The 13,978-nt window shown below is 31.4% G+C and overlaps 2 protein-coding genes across 2 annotated transcripts; both read right to left on the bottom strand.

Moving 5' to 3' along the window:
• Nucleotides 1-516: 516 nt before the first annotated feature.
• Nucleotides 517-6,416, bottom strand: LOC139526059 (uncharacterized). Its single transcript, XM_071321220.1, has 5 exons — nt 6,096-6,416; nt 5,000-5,249; nt 3,365-3,695; nt 1,773-1,814; nt 517-820 (listed from the first exon to the last, which is right to left on the bottom strand). The coding sequence occupies exons 1-5, from the start codon at nt 6,290-6,292 to the stop codon at nt 528-530; spliced, it is 1,113 nt and encodes a 370-aa protein (XP_071177321.1). The 5' UTR covers nt 6,293-6,416; the 3' UTR covers nt 517-527.
• Nucleotides 6,417-7,356: 940 nt separating this feature from the next.
• On the bottom strand, nt 7,357-11,809 carry LOC139526350 (uncharacterized). Its single transcript, XM_071321485.1, has 6 exons — nt 11,720-11,809; nt 11,400-11,498; nt 10,682-10,780; nt 9,214-9,413; nt 7,690-7,861; nt 7,357-7,374 (listed from the first exon to the last, which is right to left on the bottom strand). The coding sequence occupies exons 1-6, from the start codon at nt 11,807-11,809 to the stop codon at nt 7,357-7,359; spliced, it is 678 nt and encodes a 225-aa protein (XP_071177586.1).
• Nucleotides 11,810-13,978: the final 2,169 nt, after the last annotated feature.

The following is a 13,978-nucleotide window of genomic DNA, read 5'->3' as shown; positions in this document are numbered from 1 at the left end:
GGATGTGTTCTTGTGTTTTTGAAAAGAATAGTTCAGTACCGATAAAACCATACTAGATGACACTGAAGTTGAGTATCAATATAAATTGCATACAACTGTTTTGAAAGAGTTGAGGAAGCTAAATACAAGAAATCAAAGATGTCAGATCATTTAACATTTCAGATATGTATTTATTATACTTTGTTTATTAACATTTCAATCTCATGTGGCTGGGTTTTTTCTTTATAATCACGTGGTTTAATGTACCCATTGTTCTGTTCCAGCCAGTTGGTTTGTCTCAGTTAAAACGATTGATCACATAATACAAAAGACAATGATACAATAGATTATAGGCATTGCTCTTACCAATGCATACAACCAATACCACATAGTAAGCTGGTATAGGCCTAAGCATGACAAAAAATTGACTGTTTAACCGAGAAAAGTAACAACATTTAGAAAATATTCAAAATTTATTTCTATATGACGCTATAATATCTATTCAATGAAGATAGATTTTTAATTTTTTTTTTGATGTTTACATTTTCTTAACCATCTGGTTTGAATTCTACATTGTCTACAAAAGCTTTTTGAACGGCATCGGCTTCATTTCCCTTGCGTATCTTTTTAAGTGCTATAACTAAATTAAAAACCAAGGTTTCATTAGGCCTAGGAGGTCTCCATATTTCGAACATCGCGGTTTTAAATTCCAATGTTGACTCTATGCTCGATAGTTTCTCATCGGAGATATTCAATTTTACTCCAAGTTTGTAGCATTCATCTTCACTTAATTGTTGTCCGAGTCTAAATAATGATGATTTTCGAAGAACAGGAATCTTACCTTAAAGATTAAAAATATGAAAATGTCAACCTGGTAAAGTTATTATAAATATTGCAGTTTTCAAACACGAAGGATAATTAATATTTCATAAGTAATGAACAACTTTTAGATACTAACAAAAAAAATGTAACACCATCACCCCATTGTGTACTAAACAAAAAAAAGTTAACATGTGGTTCTAAAAAAAAATGACGAATACCCCAAAGAAAAAATTTCCACCGAATGTTTTACTTAAAATTAAATAATGTATCTTTGTGAATCATTTCAACAAGAATTAGCATAAAAAAATATATACAATTTGCAAAAAAATGGCAGCCGTCAAGGAAGAGGGACGAACGATATTATAGGGAATTTAAACTCATGAATCAAATATAAACTGACAACGACATAGCTAAAAAAAAAAAGGAAGAAAAAAGGCAATGAACAGATAAGCAATATTATACACAACACAGCATAGAAAATAAAGTCTTAGCAACACAAACCCCACCTAAATTTAGTAGTGATCTCAGGAGCCACGGTAGGGTAAGTAGATACTGCTACACAAGTGACACTCAGTGTTTTGCTCATTTTAGTATAAACCAATTAATAAGTATAATTCGGAAGTCACAATTTTAGTTAGCGGCAGTCCTTTACTTTTTAAAGACCTAGGCTTAAAACTAAATAGATATTTTTTAGGGTTCATTACGCCATTCGTTTAATATCAAAAAATAAATTTGGTACTTTGTTGGTATTTTACATATATAGTGCTCTTTCTGTTTCTATAATCATGCAAATATAACGCTCCTTATTATATGACTGTGTATTCACAGTGATTTAATACACGTATCAAACTGGTTTTTATCAACAAAGAAAATATTATTCATTCAAACTGTAGAAAAATCAATTTACTTAATAGTTAAGCGTTTCTTTTTTTAATATGTTTACTTTTTAAATTAACTAATACTAAACTTACATTGTGAATCATCTATATTTACACGCACATCTTGGTTTTCATCTACAATATAATAAATGCTTAAAGTATACATTTGAAATAATACTATTTAAACATCAATTTGTTGATTTTATTTCAAAAAGTATAAATGTATTTAACTATTGCTGTAGTGTAAAGGCAAAATGTCTTTTGCTTACTCAATCATCATGACTATTCTTTTATTGTATTCGATATTTTGATCTAAAGCGTGGTACAAAACTAAAAAAACACATAATATGGATTCGAACAAACTTGTTCGAATGATGACAACGCTAACACTGTTTATTTGTTTATGTATCTTTTGTTAAATAGAAAAGGCTTTTGTTAAATCGAACAAACTGAAAAGGCGTCTGTTATTCGAACAGACTGATGCTAATGCCAACAACTCTATTACTGTTTACATTTTATATTTGTTCATGTATCATTTCTTAATGACGAAACTAAAAGACCGCATTCACTTTCAGACATTTGAATCTGACATCTAAACGTTTACAGCTTTCTAATTGTGAACTTTCAATTTCTAAAAAGCAGCATTCCAGCAGCACCTGGATCTCCCAATTGATACGATATTCCCTTGTTTGCATTTCCTATCATGATTGTCTTGACAGAGGGTTGCTGCTCACAAGGAAGCTATTATACCAAGAGTTCCAAATGGTGAAGTTGAAATCATCCCTTTGTAAATTTTACGGACGCCATCACGAGTTGGTTGACCGTTATGGAATAACCGTTTCACAAATGATATCGGATATGTTCCTTTCGTCATAAATACAAGCCCCTTTCCTTCCATGAATGAGACCTACCGAATTGGACTATTTACCGGATTTGTTATCACATAAGCAACACGACGGGTACCACATGTGGAGCAGGATCTGCTTACCCTTCCGGAGCACCTGAGATCACCCTAGTATTTTGGTGGGGTTCGTGTTGTTTATTCTTTGGTTTTTCTATGTTGTGTCATGTGTGCTGTTGTTTGTTTGTCTTTTTCATTTTTAGCCATGGCGTTGTCAGTTTGTTTTAGAATGATGAGTTTGACTGTCCCTTTAGTATCTTTCGTCCCTCTGTTGCTTTTGTTAAATCCAACAAACTGAAAAGGCGTCTGTAATTCGAACAGACTGATGCTAATGCCGACAACTCTATTACTGTTTATTTGTTCATGTATTATTTGTTAATGACAAAACTAAAAGACCGCATTCACTTTCCGACAATTGAATCTGACATCTCGACGTTTGAATGTTTTTTTGAACTGTTTCAAAAATACTAAAATAAAATACCGAGCTCCAAGTGTAATTCCAAACGAAGTGTCGTTTATTTAATGGCACAATCAAATGCTTTAGAGAAAGAAGAACCTTTTCATCAAGGTAGCGACGATCTTGGAAATATCATTGGTTCATCTTTCTTCTAAGACACTGGTGATGTTTCATAAATTATGAGTAGCAGCTAAAAGCTCTTGAATAAAGAGTTTGCAATTGGTTAGACAGGATGACAATCTGGTCGTAAACAATGTGTTTATCATTTACCTGTATTTGTATCTTTAACAAACACATTAAAACAAATAAATAAAAACAATATAATACCAGACAGTTGTCCATCGATTGGTAATCTGACCAGTTCCTCAATACCATTTTCGATTGCTACTTTTCTAGATGTAGATGTTGCTACTTTAACCACGTTGTTACATAAGACCGACCATAGTCCAGGTTTGATTTTGTTTTCTAATTTATCAATAACATTTTGTTCAACTATTTTCTTCGTAGTCCTGACCACAACGACGTCACCTATAGGTGGTTCTTGTTGTTCAGAAACAATATAAAACGTACGATAGTTCCTTTTCTTGTTATGGTTGAATATGATGCGTTCTTTTGAACTTCCAATTGTGTCTATCTGAAAATTTCCTTCTAAGGAAATCTAAGATTAGAAAAAAAAAAAGATATATAAATAAAGACAACAATATTGTACTGCTGTTCGAAATTATTAAATCGATTGAGAAAAAAATCTTGGTTACAATCCAAAACTGAAATAGACACATCAAATATAAGACTACGTGTACGACACAACAGAAACATAACGTAAACATGTAACAGACACAGCAACGAACTTTAATAACAATGGCCATTTTCCTGACTTGGTACAGGACATTTTAAGAAAACAAATGGTGGGTTGAACCTGGTGTTGCCGCTAGCCAAACCTTGCACTTTTATGATAATGTTAAATATAACATTAAAATGTACACTTTACATGACAGCACTACAATACAAGTAAATGCAAGAACATGCAGGACAAAATAATACCGTAAAACATCCCAAATATTAAATCCGCAGTCAGTGAGTTTCATTTTTAAGATAAAACCAGAGATCTTAACTGTCATTTGTTTGATGTATACGTGATAAAACATTTGTACTTCGACATGAACATTATTCAAGAAGTATCAAAATCACTTCTTATATCGTTCAATATAGATATAGTCATTTTTATAAATTTACTGTTTGTAAAGTATGAATTATTCGAAATACTATGGATTGTCGTATCAAAGGGATAAATGACCTTGGTCGTATTTGGGACAACTTTCTGAAGATAGGGCCCTCAATGCTCCTCAAATTTAAATTTGTTTGGTTTTATAAATATCTGAGCTTCACAAAAGAATCTTATGTATATGAAACGTTCATATGGCGTATCAAATTATAAGCCTTTAAAAAATAATTAGATAAGCAATTTTGGTGAGAAACATTTTCGGAAAAGAAATAAAATATCTTGATGATGCTATAGAAAACCACGATTTGTCAATCGTTTCTTTATTTGCAATTTTGTGTTAATTCTGTCTTTTTATTGGTTAAAGCACTACATGTAAAGGGAAACACATATAAACATTGTTCTACATTTAAAGGTATAGGTTTCCAAACTAACATTGTGCAATTCAGAATCAACATTATATTTCTTCCTTTCATAGAGTAAGTATACGTCATAGAGAAGTACTACGTGACACTGAAACAGGTATCTTATATAGCATATTTAGTACGTTATTACAGTCTGTTTTCTGTGAACACCAAAGAAGAAATGCAAACATTGAAGACAATTTATTGCAATAACCGAATTGAACATATAGTTAAGACTGGAAACGAAGCATGTAAGTACACTTATGGACAGCTTCAAACTAGTATATGGTGGTATTTAGCGAATGTAATTAAAAAACGAACATAATTATAGAAATATACCTTTAGCTTTTCCCCATCTTGAACTACACCGTCTCTGTATTCTATTGTCTGCAGTCTAAACCCCTTTTGTCTCCAATATTTCCTTCTCTTTTTCCCAAAATGTTTCAATGTTATTTCAACTATTAAGGTCAATTTATTATCTGTCGCTTTCTTCAGACCTGCAAATATCTCTGTCGGTCTGTATTGGAGAACAGCCAACGTTGCGGATTCTGCACTGTTCTGGAAATTTTTCTTTGATCCAACAGCAAACCTGATTCCAACAAAAACATGCATTATCATAAAGGAATAATTATCATAGTAACTGCGTAACCGATTGCAGCAAACATTATGTTTCAAAGAAAGTTTACATTATTTTTTGTCTGCCTCATGTGCTGAAGATTGATAAACATATCACATACACTACACCACATACTGCAATTAAGCGGATTAGCTATTGACTATAATATAACCTTAAGACAATAAACTGATTCATCTATGTTGATAGTTTTTCAGCTCTAAAATGTAATCGAAATGAATGTTATGAACTCAGAAACACAACTTATTTTCATGACAAAAGATACATACACAAAACCATATTCATATTAGAGTCATGACATACATTTTTATCGAAATCAATATTGAACCCGAAATTGGGAAGTTGAAATTTATCTCGGATAACTTCTAGAATAGAGGGACAGGTAAACATATGAACTAAAGATTAAGCAACACGAAGCATAATGTTAGGCAGGCTTAGAATCATTTGTTTTAAGTTTGATTAGATAGATGAACTTTGAGTTATCTAGTGAGATGGTTAATTGTCATTCTTTCTGAAATTATCTTGTTCTGAGTTAAGCACAATACGAAAAAAAAAAAAAAAAAAAAAACGCATGTAGAGGAGATTTGTTTATTCCGATGCGGATGCAGATAGCGTGTCCTCTAAAAGTAACAATATTTTGTTTTGCACAACATACGATTTATCACTCATTCATACAACTTTCTGACGTTAACGTTGGCTACCCATTTGAATGGTTTTGAGGCTTTTGCTGTGTTTATAATGTCTAAGATATGTTAGCGGTATATTGTTCTTTTAACATACCGATATGTGATAAAAACCTACCATGTAAAATGTTCTGCACTGAATGATATCATGTTCCCTTCAATTTTTACATTTGTTGGACAAATTTCCCAATCTTTCTCTGTTTCTGGAATATCTTTATGTGAGGCTATTATTATTAGGTCATCGACAGATACAGTCAGTGAATGCAGAGGAAGTTTCACATTTACAGGTTTGGCAGGTTTGGTTTTGGTCTGCATTGTTAAATCTATGACATTGGTGAACAAGACCGTTTCCTCACTGTTCCAATCATTCGTATTAGCCACCTCAAATGGAAAATCGATGCATTTTGATTTTTTAATTACAATTATTTTTGAAGTAATAATACAAAAAGTCGCTACAACATTATTTGTTAAACCTATTAGCAACTATAAAATTAGATATCTATCTAAAATTCCATCTCAAGAAATAAAAATTTGCTATATGGCAAATTGAAGAACAAAACACTCCTTTTTGAAACATTTACAAAAAGACTTTACAAAAAGATTGCTTGCAAAACAATCATTATGATAAAAATTATAATGGTAAAAAAACAGATTTATGTTTGTCTTCACATTAAAACAGACAACACTAATAATTAAATACTTATAGAAATATTTTTCTGTATTCTATAAAATCATTTTTATACATCCTACATTAAGCATTAATTTTCCTGGTGACTTAAATGCTCCATCGGGTATGTTGATTTCTGCACTACTTTCTGATTGGGGAATAATTTTGACTGCTTCTTGCGTAACGTCAAACTCTTCTTGCCGAAGCTATGATAATACAACGAACGTGGCCGTCTTCATTCTTGTTAAAATAAAATTGAGAAAGGAAATGGTGAATATGTCAAAGCGACAACCACCCGACCATAGAGCAAACAACTTTTAATGAACATTTTTTATATCAAATTCCGTAGACTGAAAAAAGTATTATGTCGATATAGATGCCTTAGTTTACATACATTAAATTCCAATAAAATAGAACTACAGCTATGGGAGGTAAACCGATGGAGTTATAACCGAACGACTTAAGATGCATTGTTTTTTGGCATATATCGGTTTGCAGTAATTAAATTTGATTACATAAATGCCGATACCATGACGTTATACCAATTGGAACATGTTCAAACATAAGAATAAAAAGAATGAAGATATAAATTTAAAAGATACAGATAATAAGATCACTAACATAACTTGTCTGTGTTAAACGTACAAACACAGAAAACCCTACCAGAAAAAAAAAAGATATGAATAGGAAAACCCCAAAAAGGGTGATTGGTTCAGAGCTTTTCAACAACCTAAATAAGTAAGATAGTCAAAATAAACCCCAAAGTTTTAAGGTTCATTTTTGTTTGGGTTTGCATAACAATTGATAAAAATATATATAATATCTAAGAAATCACTTCCTACATTAGTTTAACAATCAAGCCCAGTCTCTTAATTTAAGGAATATAGTACAGTCTCATGTTAACAAGAACATGCGTTTGCTTTCGAACTTTTTTCAGATTGTAATATTGTTTTGATAGGAGTAAAAAAATATAATCACTATTGACCCAAGAAAGAGTACATACATCTGACTTTAATTGAACAAATGGTGATTTAAACAAACTAACCTCTTCTGGGTGCTCTCCGTCTGTAAATGACTGACCTGAAATATTGCCTTCTACAAAACCTTCTAATGGCATTATTACAACCAGCTCATTTTCTTCAACAAATCCTAGCACAGAGATGTCCAACTTTAAACATGTTGGAGTGTTACCCCATGTTTGAATTTCATAAACATCGCTGAAAATTCGGTCTTCAGAACCAAGATGTAATGAAATTTCAGTGTATTCTGGGATAATTTTTGAACAATATAAAAAAAGTTGGTGCTAATATTGTCCGTATTGAGTGTGATGTCTTTGAATAATGAAATATCTTCACCAGGATTAACGTAGCAGACTCCAAAAGCATTGTTTCTACAATAAAAATACCTTTACTTTGATATTTTAATTGCAAAACGACTTATAGATACATATTTTCCATAATTTAACAGCTATCATTGTTCATTAAAAGTAAACGTTTCAGTAAGTTTTCGTATTTGTTATCATAAATAATAAAATATGCTTTTGAACATATCACATATTATGCAGAGCAAAGCAAAGGTACAATCATAGTAAAGAGACCAAACTCAGCTTAATCCATATTAATGCACGTAAAATGATGTTGGTATATTATTATCTCAAAATCAACAAGGGAAATCAAGAAGTATACATTATATCAGTTTGCAGAAAGATAAGTTTGCTTCATGATTTAAACATGTCGGCGGTTACAACCACTTAGATGTTAAGTAGTTTTCAAAGGTACCAGGATTATAATTTTGTACGCCAGACGCACGTTTCGTCTACATAAGACTCATCAGTGACGCGCATATCGAAATATTTATAAAGCCAAAAAAGTACAAAATTGAAGAGCATTGAGGATCCGAAATTCCAAAAAGTTTTGTCAAATACGGCTAAGGTAATCTATGCCCGGAATTAAAAAAAACTTAGTTTTTCGAAAAATTCAATGTTTAGTTAACAGGAAATTTATGTAAATGACCACATTATTGATATTCATGTCAACATCGAAGTGTTAACTACTGGGCTGGTGATATCCTAGGGGACGAAACGTTCACCAGCAATGAGAATGTCAGATACTTGAAGATGTGGATGATATTTGCTGTTATAGTAAAATTGAAATCACAAAAATACTTAACTCCCTGGAAAATTCGACAACTAAAGTTCCTAATCAAATGACAAAATTTAAACACAAATACAACAAACGAATAGATAACAACTATTACTATATTCAACATTCATTTATCAACACAATCAAATAAACAAACATCTGGTCTACTTAGTCAACATCATTATTAAATTCTGTCAAAACAGATATGAAAAGCATTTACTAATTGTTACGAGATATGTTAGGGTCTGTTACGGAGTTCTTATACTACTTACAAATATATATCAAAGTTTAGACTTATCATTTGAGTTTTCGATATACAAATGTAAATATTTACAGTATTATAGACAGTTATGTCTGTTCCTCAGAAACTCTGAATAATCCCTCAAAAATTAAATATAATCGTTTGCATTTGTTGTTTATTACAATACCCATAATTGTTCTCGGCTTCTAGTTCTAGTCGGTTGATTAGTATTCTCATTATGTTCTGATCTTCTTTGCTTAGAATATTGACATCAACACCTCCAACTGTCCAATCATCAATAGTTACAGATGATCCTAAACTACAAAGTAACTCTACAACCGCAGTGTCTTTCTTTGCAACCGCTATGTCTAAGAGACTTTGTCCTTTCTGAAAAAAAAGTATTACTTTTGAAAAAAAATTAAGTCAGCTGCATCTAAATCAAAGAAAGAGATAACTAAACAGATTGATCTAATATCCGGTGACTTATTTTCCGAATTTCGGTTTATATCAGCAACCAAGACCAAATCTTAATCGTAAAACACGTGATAATTATGAAATTAAAAAAATTAAAACCACGGTAGTGGATAGAACCAATACAGTTATATACTGAACGGATAATCTAACACATTTGAATTATCTATTGACATCAAATTTCAAATCAATTTACAATTATTTTTTTTTTATATTGGCAACACAAAAACCTTTTACATGTTTTATAAGCAATCATTTTAATTTTTCATAAATATAAAATATGTTCCATAAGTATACAATTGTATTCTCGTACATAACATGATCTTCATAATTCACAAGAAAGCCTAACTACAACAACATATGTTAGATTGACATTTAACATGAACCCCAAATTCACAATAAGAATATAAAAACCTCATTGTTCAAGTTGATTTGTTTGTGTAAACGATTATGGTCGGCCTAGTTTTCACAGTAAATTTGACTGTCCATATGCAATATATATATATATAAGCTGTGTTTTTATTCCCAACAACAATTTGAAAGAAATTAGACACTACTTGTCATTTATCATACAATTTGACAGTATACTATTGATGAAATGTTTCCATTCTGAAGCATGCTTCGATCGATCGACACCATACAATGCCGGTTGATCACAAAAACAGCTTTAATTGACAGCAACAGTAGCGAACTGGTACATTCAGTATACAATGGAGAAAAAAAAAACAAAAAAGTCCTCCAATATTATTATAAATAGAATGTCAATACCATAAGCTTTAAGGCACCAAACAAACATTTACACTCATACCATGCATACTACATCTTCCTAAATCTAACAACTGCTAATGACTGACTTGGTTTTGGGCAGGTTAATATATAAGAAATGGTGAATTAAATCTACACTTTTGATCAACTACATAATTTTGTTTAATCTAACTTGAGTGATGGTAATATATTTAACCAGATAAAGCCTGTTCATAACAAGAGATTTTGTTACCAATGCATCTGACAATGACATACCAAGATATTGTTAACAATTAAACATACTGCAATACAAAATTATTATTTATAATATGTTATTCCTGTCGTACATTGTGAGAAATGTCAGCTTTATTTTTGTTCCGGATGTTTTAAGCCCTATGCACTTTATTTACTGTATAAATGCATGTTAATGTTATACTTACATTGTTGACAACATAAATTGTTGCATTAAAGGCAACCAGCGCTACAACTGATTCAATGTTTGAATGTTTCACAGCTTTGAATAACGCAGTTTCACCATCCTTTGAAAAGAATTGAATAAATGAACACTGACAGTGTAAAACAACTATGCAATGAGATGAAATCGGATATGTTCCTTATTTCGTAACTACAATACTTTCCCTATTTACGAATGTGATCTAACGAATTTTACTATTTATTGAATTTGAAATAACATAAGTAACACGACGAGTACCACGTGTTGAGCACAATTTGCTTACACTTCCAAAGCACCTGAGATCACCCTCAGTTTGGTGTTGCTTTGTCTTTAGTTTTATATGCTGTGGCTTGTGTACTCTTATTTGTCTGTTTGCATTTCAACGTTTTAGCCATGGCGTTTTCAGTTTGTTTTCAATCTATGATTTTTACTGTCCCTCTGGTATATTGCTCCCTTCTACCGTCTATTGCAAAGCACATGTAAACATCTTTTGGTTGGTTGTTTTTCAGTCATAAGACTTCTGTTTTTTTTTTAGTTTGATGTTTGAAAAGACTTTTTTTAGCCATGCTGCTTGTCCGTTTTTTTTTAGTTTGAATGTCCTTTTTTATGTTCTATATTTATTATGTGACTTTTTCTATTATTTGCATCATGGTTGCTCTTGAAATCTGATTTTTGCTTTTTGTTAGTTCTGTCAAACTATTTACCTCATCTCTTTGTTCCATATCAACTCCATGCTGTGCTGCAGCAACAATTATTTCTGACAATCCTTCAGAACTTGCAAAATGCAGACATGTACATCCATTCTGATTCAAGATAAGAGCAAACAATTAATAGACTCATACAATGTTTATTCATATTTGTATCGCAAATTGAAGAATTTCAATTATACTTAAATAATCAACTAAGGAATCCGTGTAACAAATGATTTACAATTTGTTGACATATAGTTTCTTAGACATTAAATTGAAAATAGACTTTTTAAATAAAGCATGTTGTTATATACATAGCCCTGGAAACGTTTTACCTCATTCACATATTCTAAGTCAGATCCTCCTTTGATTAGTTCTATTGCCTCTTTGCACTTTTTCTGCCTTACTAGTGATATCAGTTCCATTTTCAAATTGCTGGATATACGTTATCTGTTATGAAATCAAAAGGAAAAAAAAATAGTTTTCATTCATACTAAATAATCAACTTCACTTAGAATAGGACGAATTAGTTAATATTCACACCTTACTATTACATATATAGTGTCACTAAATCTAAACACCGGTTATAATTGTTTAAACATTTCATCAATGTTTATCCAATATAAGAATGAATTTCCAAATAGACACCTGTGGAGCAGTATATGCTTACCCTTCTGTCCAGTGCACAATGTTTATTTAGTATTGTCAACATCGCGATATCTACAATGTTCACACGATATTGTGTCAATATCGTCTACATTGTTTGAACCTTTATTTATTGTTTACATCATTGACATCGTTTACATCGCGCTGTATACAATGATAAAATATATCGTGATTACGTCGTTCACATCACGTACTGAACGGTGTACATACCAAGGTATAGAACACATAGATAGCATACAGTGTATTTTTTTTTTCAACAACGACACTATAAAGTTGACATTGGGTTGTTTAAAATATCGATAAAACATCGTGCACTTGACATACTTCGGAGCACATGAGATCTCCCCAGTATTTGGATGGGTTGATGTTGCTCAGTCTTAAGTTTTATATGTTGTTTCTTGTATACTATTATTGGCGTTGTCACTTTATTTTCGATTTATGAGTTCGACTGTTCATGCTGTTCCTGTGGTATTTTTCGTCCCTCATCTACTCGCATACAATTTTACTTGTCAAGACTTTGTAGGTGTTCATTGCATTCAAGAGTAAAAAAAGTCATAGGAATTGAAGTGTAGTTTTACCTTAACATTACTATGGAATCCTATACCATAACATATGCGATTATTTTTCAAAAACCTATTTTATGAGTGTTCTAACGTCTATATACATTTTTCTTCTGCAAAAGAGGTAATGTTCCCCATATTTTAACTTTTTTGTTTATTATGTCTGTTTAATAAAGTACCAAGTTGAAGAGCATTAGTATTTCAAAAATATATGCCATCATAACACTAAAACATTGAAAAAAGTTAATGAATTAATAAATTTTGCGTACGATTTGCATTATTGGAGCACACATTGTACATGCATATTATATTAAGGCCGTGTTCACATTGACCTAAACTCGGTGTTGTGTTAGTGTAACTCACAAATAAACTAAACATAATTAAGTTCCCATTGATAAAACTCAATGTCTACATGTAGTTTAAATCATGTTTTGTCTACGTGCAGTCGATAGTCGATGTAGACCTTGTCTAGGTTAAGTGTACACAAAACTAGGCATTCAGAACTTTAATTTTTCAATGTATGTTTAAAAAAAAACGATTTTTTCTATAAAATTGATACTTATAACCCTTATTAATGAAGATCTTTAAAGAAATATTTGTCTAAACTTGATATATTTATTTGTTATAAAAACACTTGACGTAGCCTTATTAACACCTTATCAAGACTCATCCATCCTCATTGCCGAAAACATATTAATTCATTTGAAAAGGTCTTCCCAAATCGACTTGACGTACGTATTGACAGAAATATTTGCCACTGGTCTTTACTTAAACAACGATTCACTCGGAAATGCATTACTGAAAAGGTCGAGGTTAATTGTTTGTTTATGTAGTATCTCAGACCCGTTCAAATATAATTAGAAATAAAATAAAAAAACATTACCCCCTCCCTTTGCTAAATACTCCTTGGAGAAAAAATACTATTTGAAACAAACAGAAAAGATGGAAATGTAGTGATTATTAACCTCACAATTCGTTTTCTTCGTCTGTAAGCACGCTGATGCAGCCTACGATTTTAATGCGTAATCGAGACATCTTTAAACTACTGCAAATCATCCAAAATGACTTTCTTAAAAAAAAGAGCACTTTACGTCAAAAAAATGAGGGGGGGACGGGGGGTTCTGAGTCAGAATTCCTTCGCGCGAAAGTTTATTTTTTAGTTTTTTTCGATGGTACCAATTTGATATTCAACACTATGGGAAAACTTTGGATTCAGAATATTTTTTTATTCTAATCATTTATGACCCGATTTGTTTTTAATCAAATTGTGGAAAAATCCACCCCCTTTTTTTTTAAGTCAAGTGATCATTATCTAACTGCTATAAAAGTTGTTCAAAAATTTGAACTTGGTTCTACGAAATGAACATT

The sequence above is a fragment of the Mytilus edulis genome, chromosome 6, assembly GCF_963676685.1.
Source record: "Mytilus edulis chromosome 6, xbMytEdul2.2, whole genome shotgun sequence".
Lineage (NCBI taxonomy): Eukaryota > Metazoa > Mollusca > Bivalvia > Mytilida > Mytilidae > Mytilus > Mytilus edulis.
This window is presented reverse-complemented; position numbering and strand designations above follow the sequence as displayed.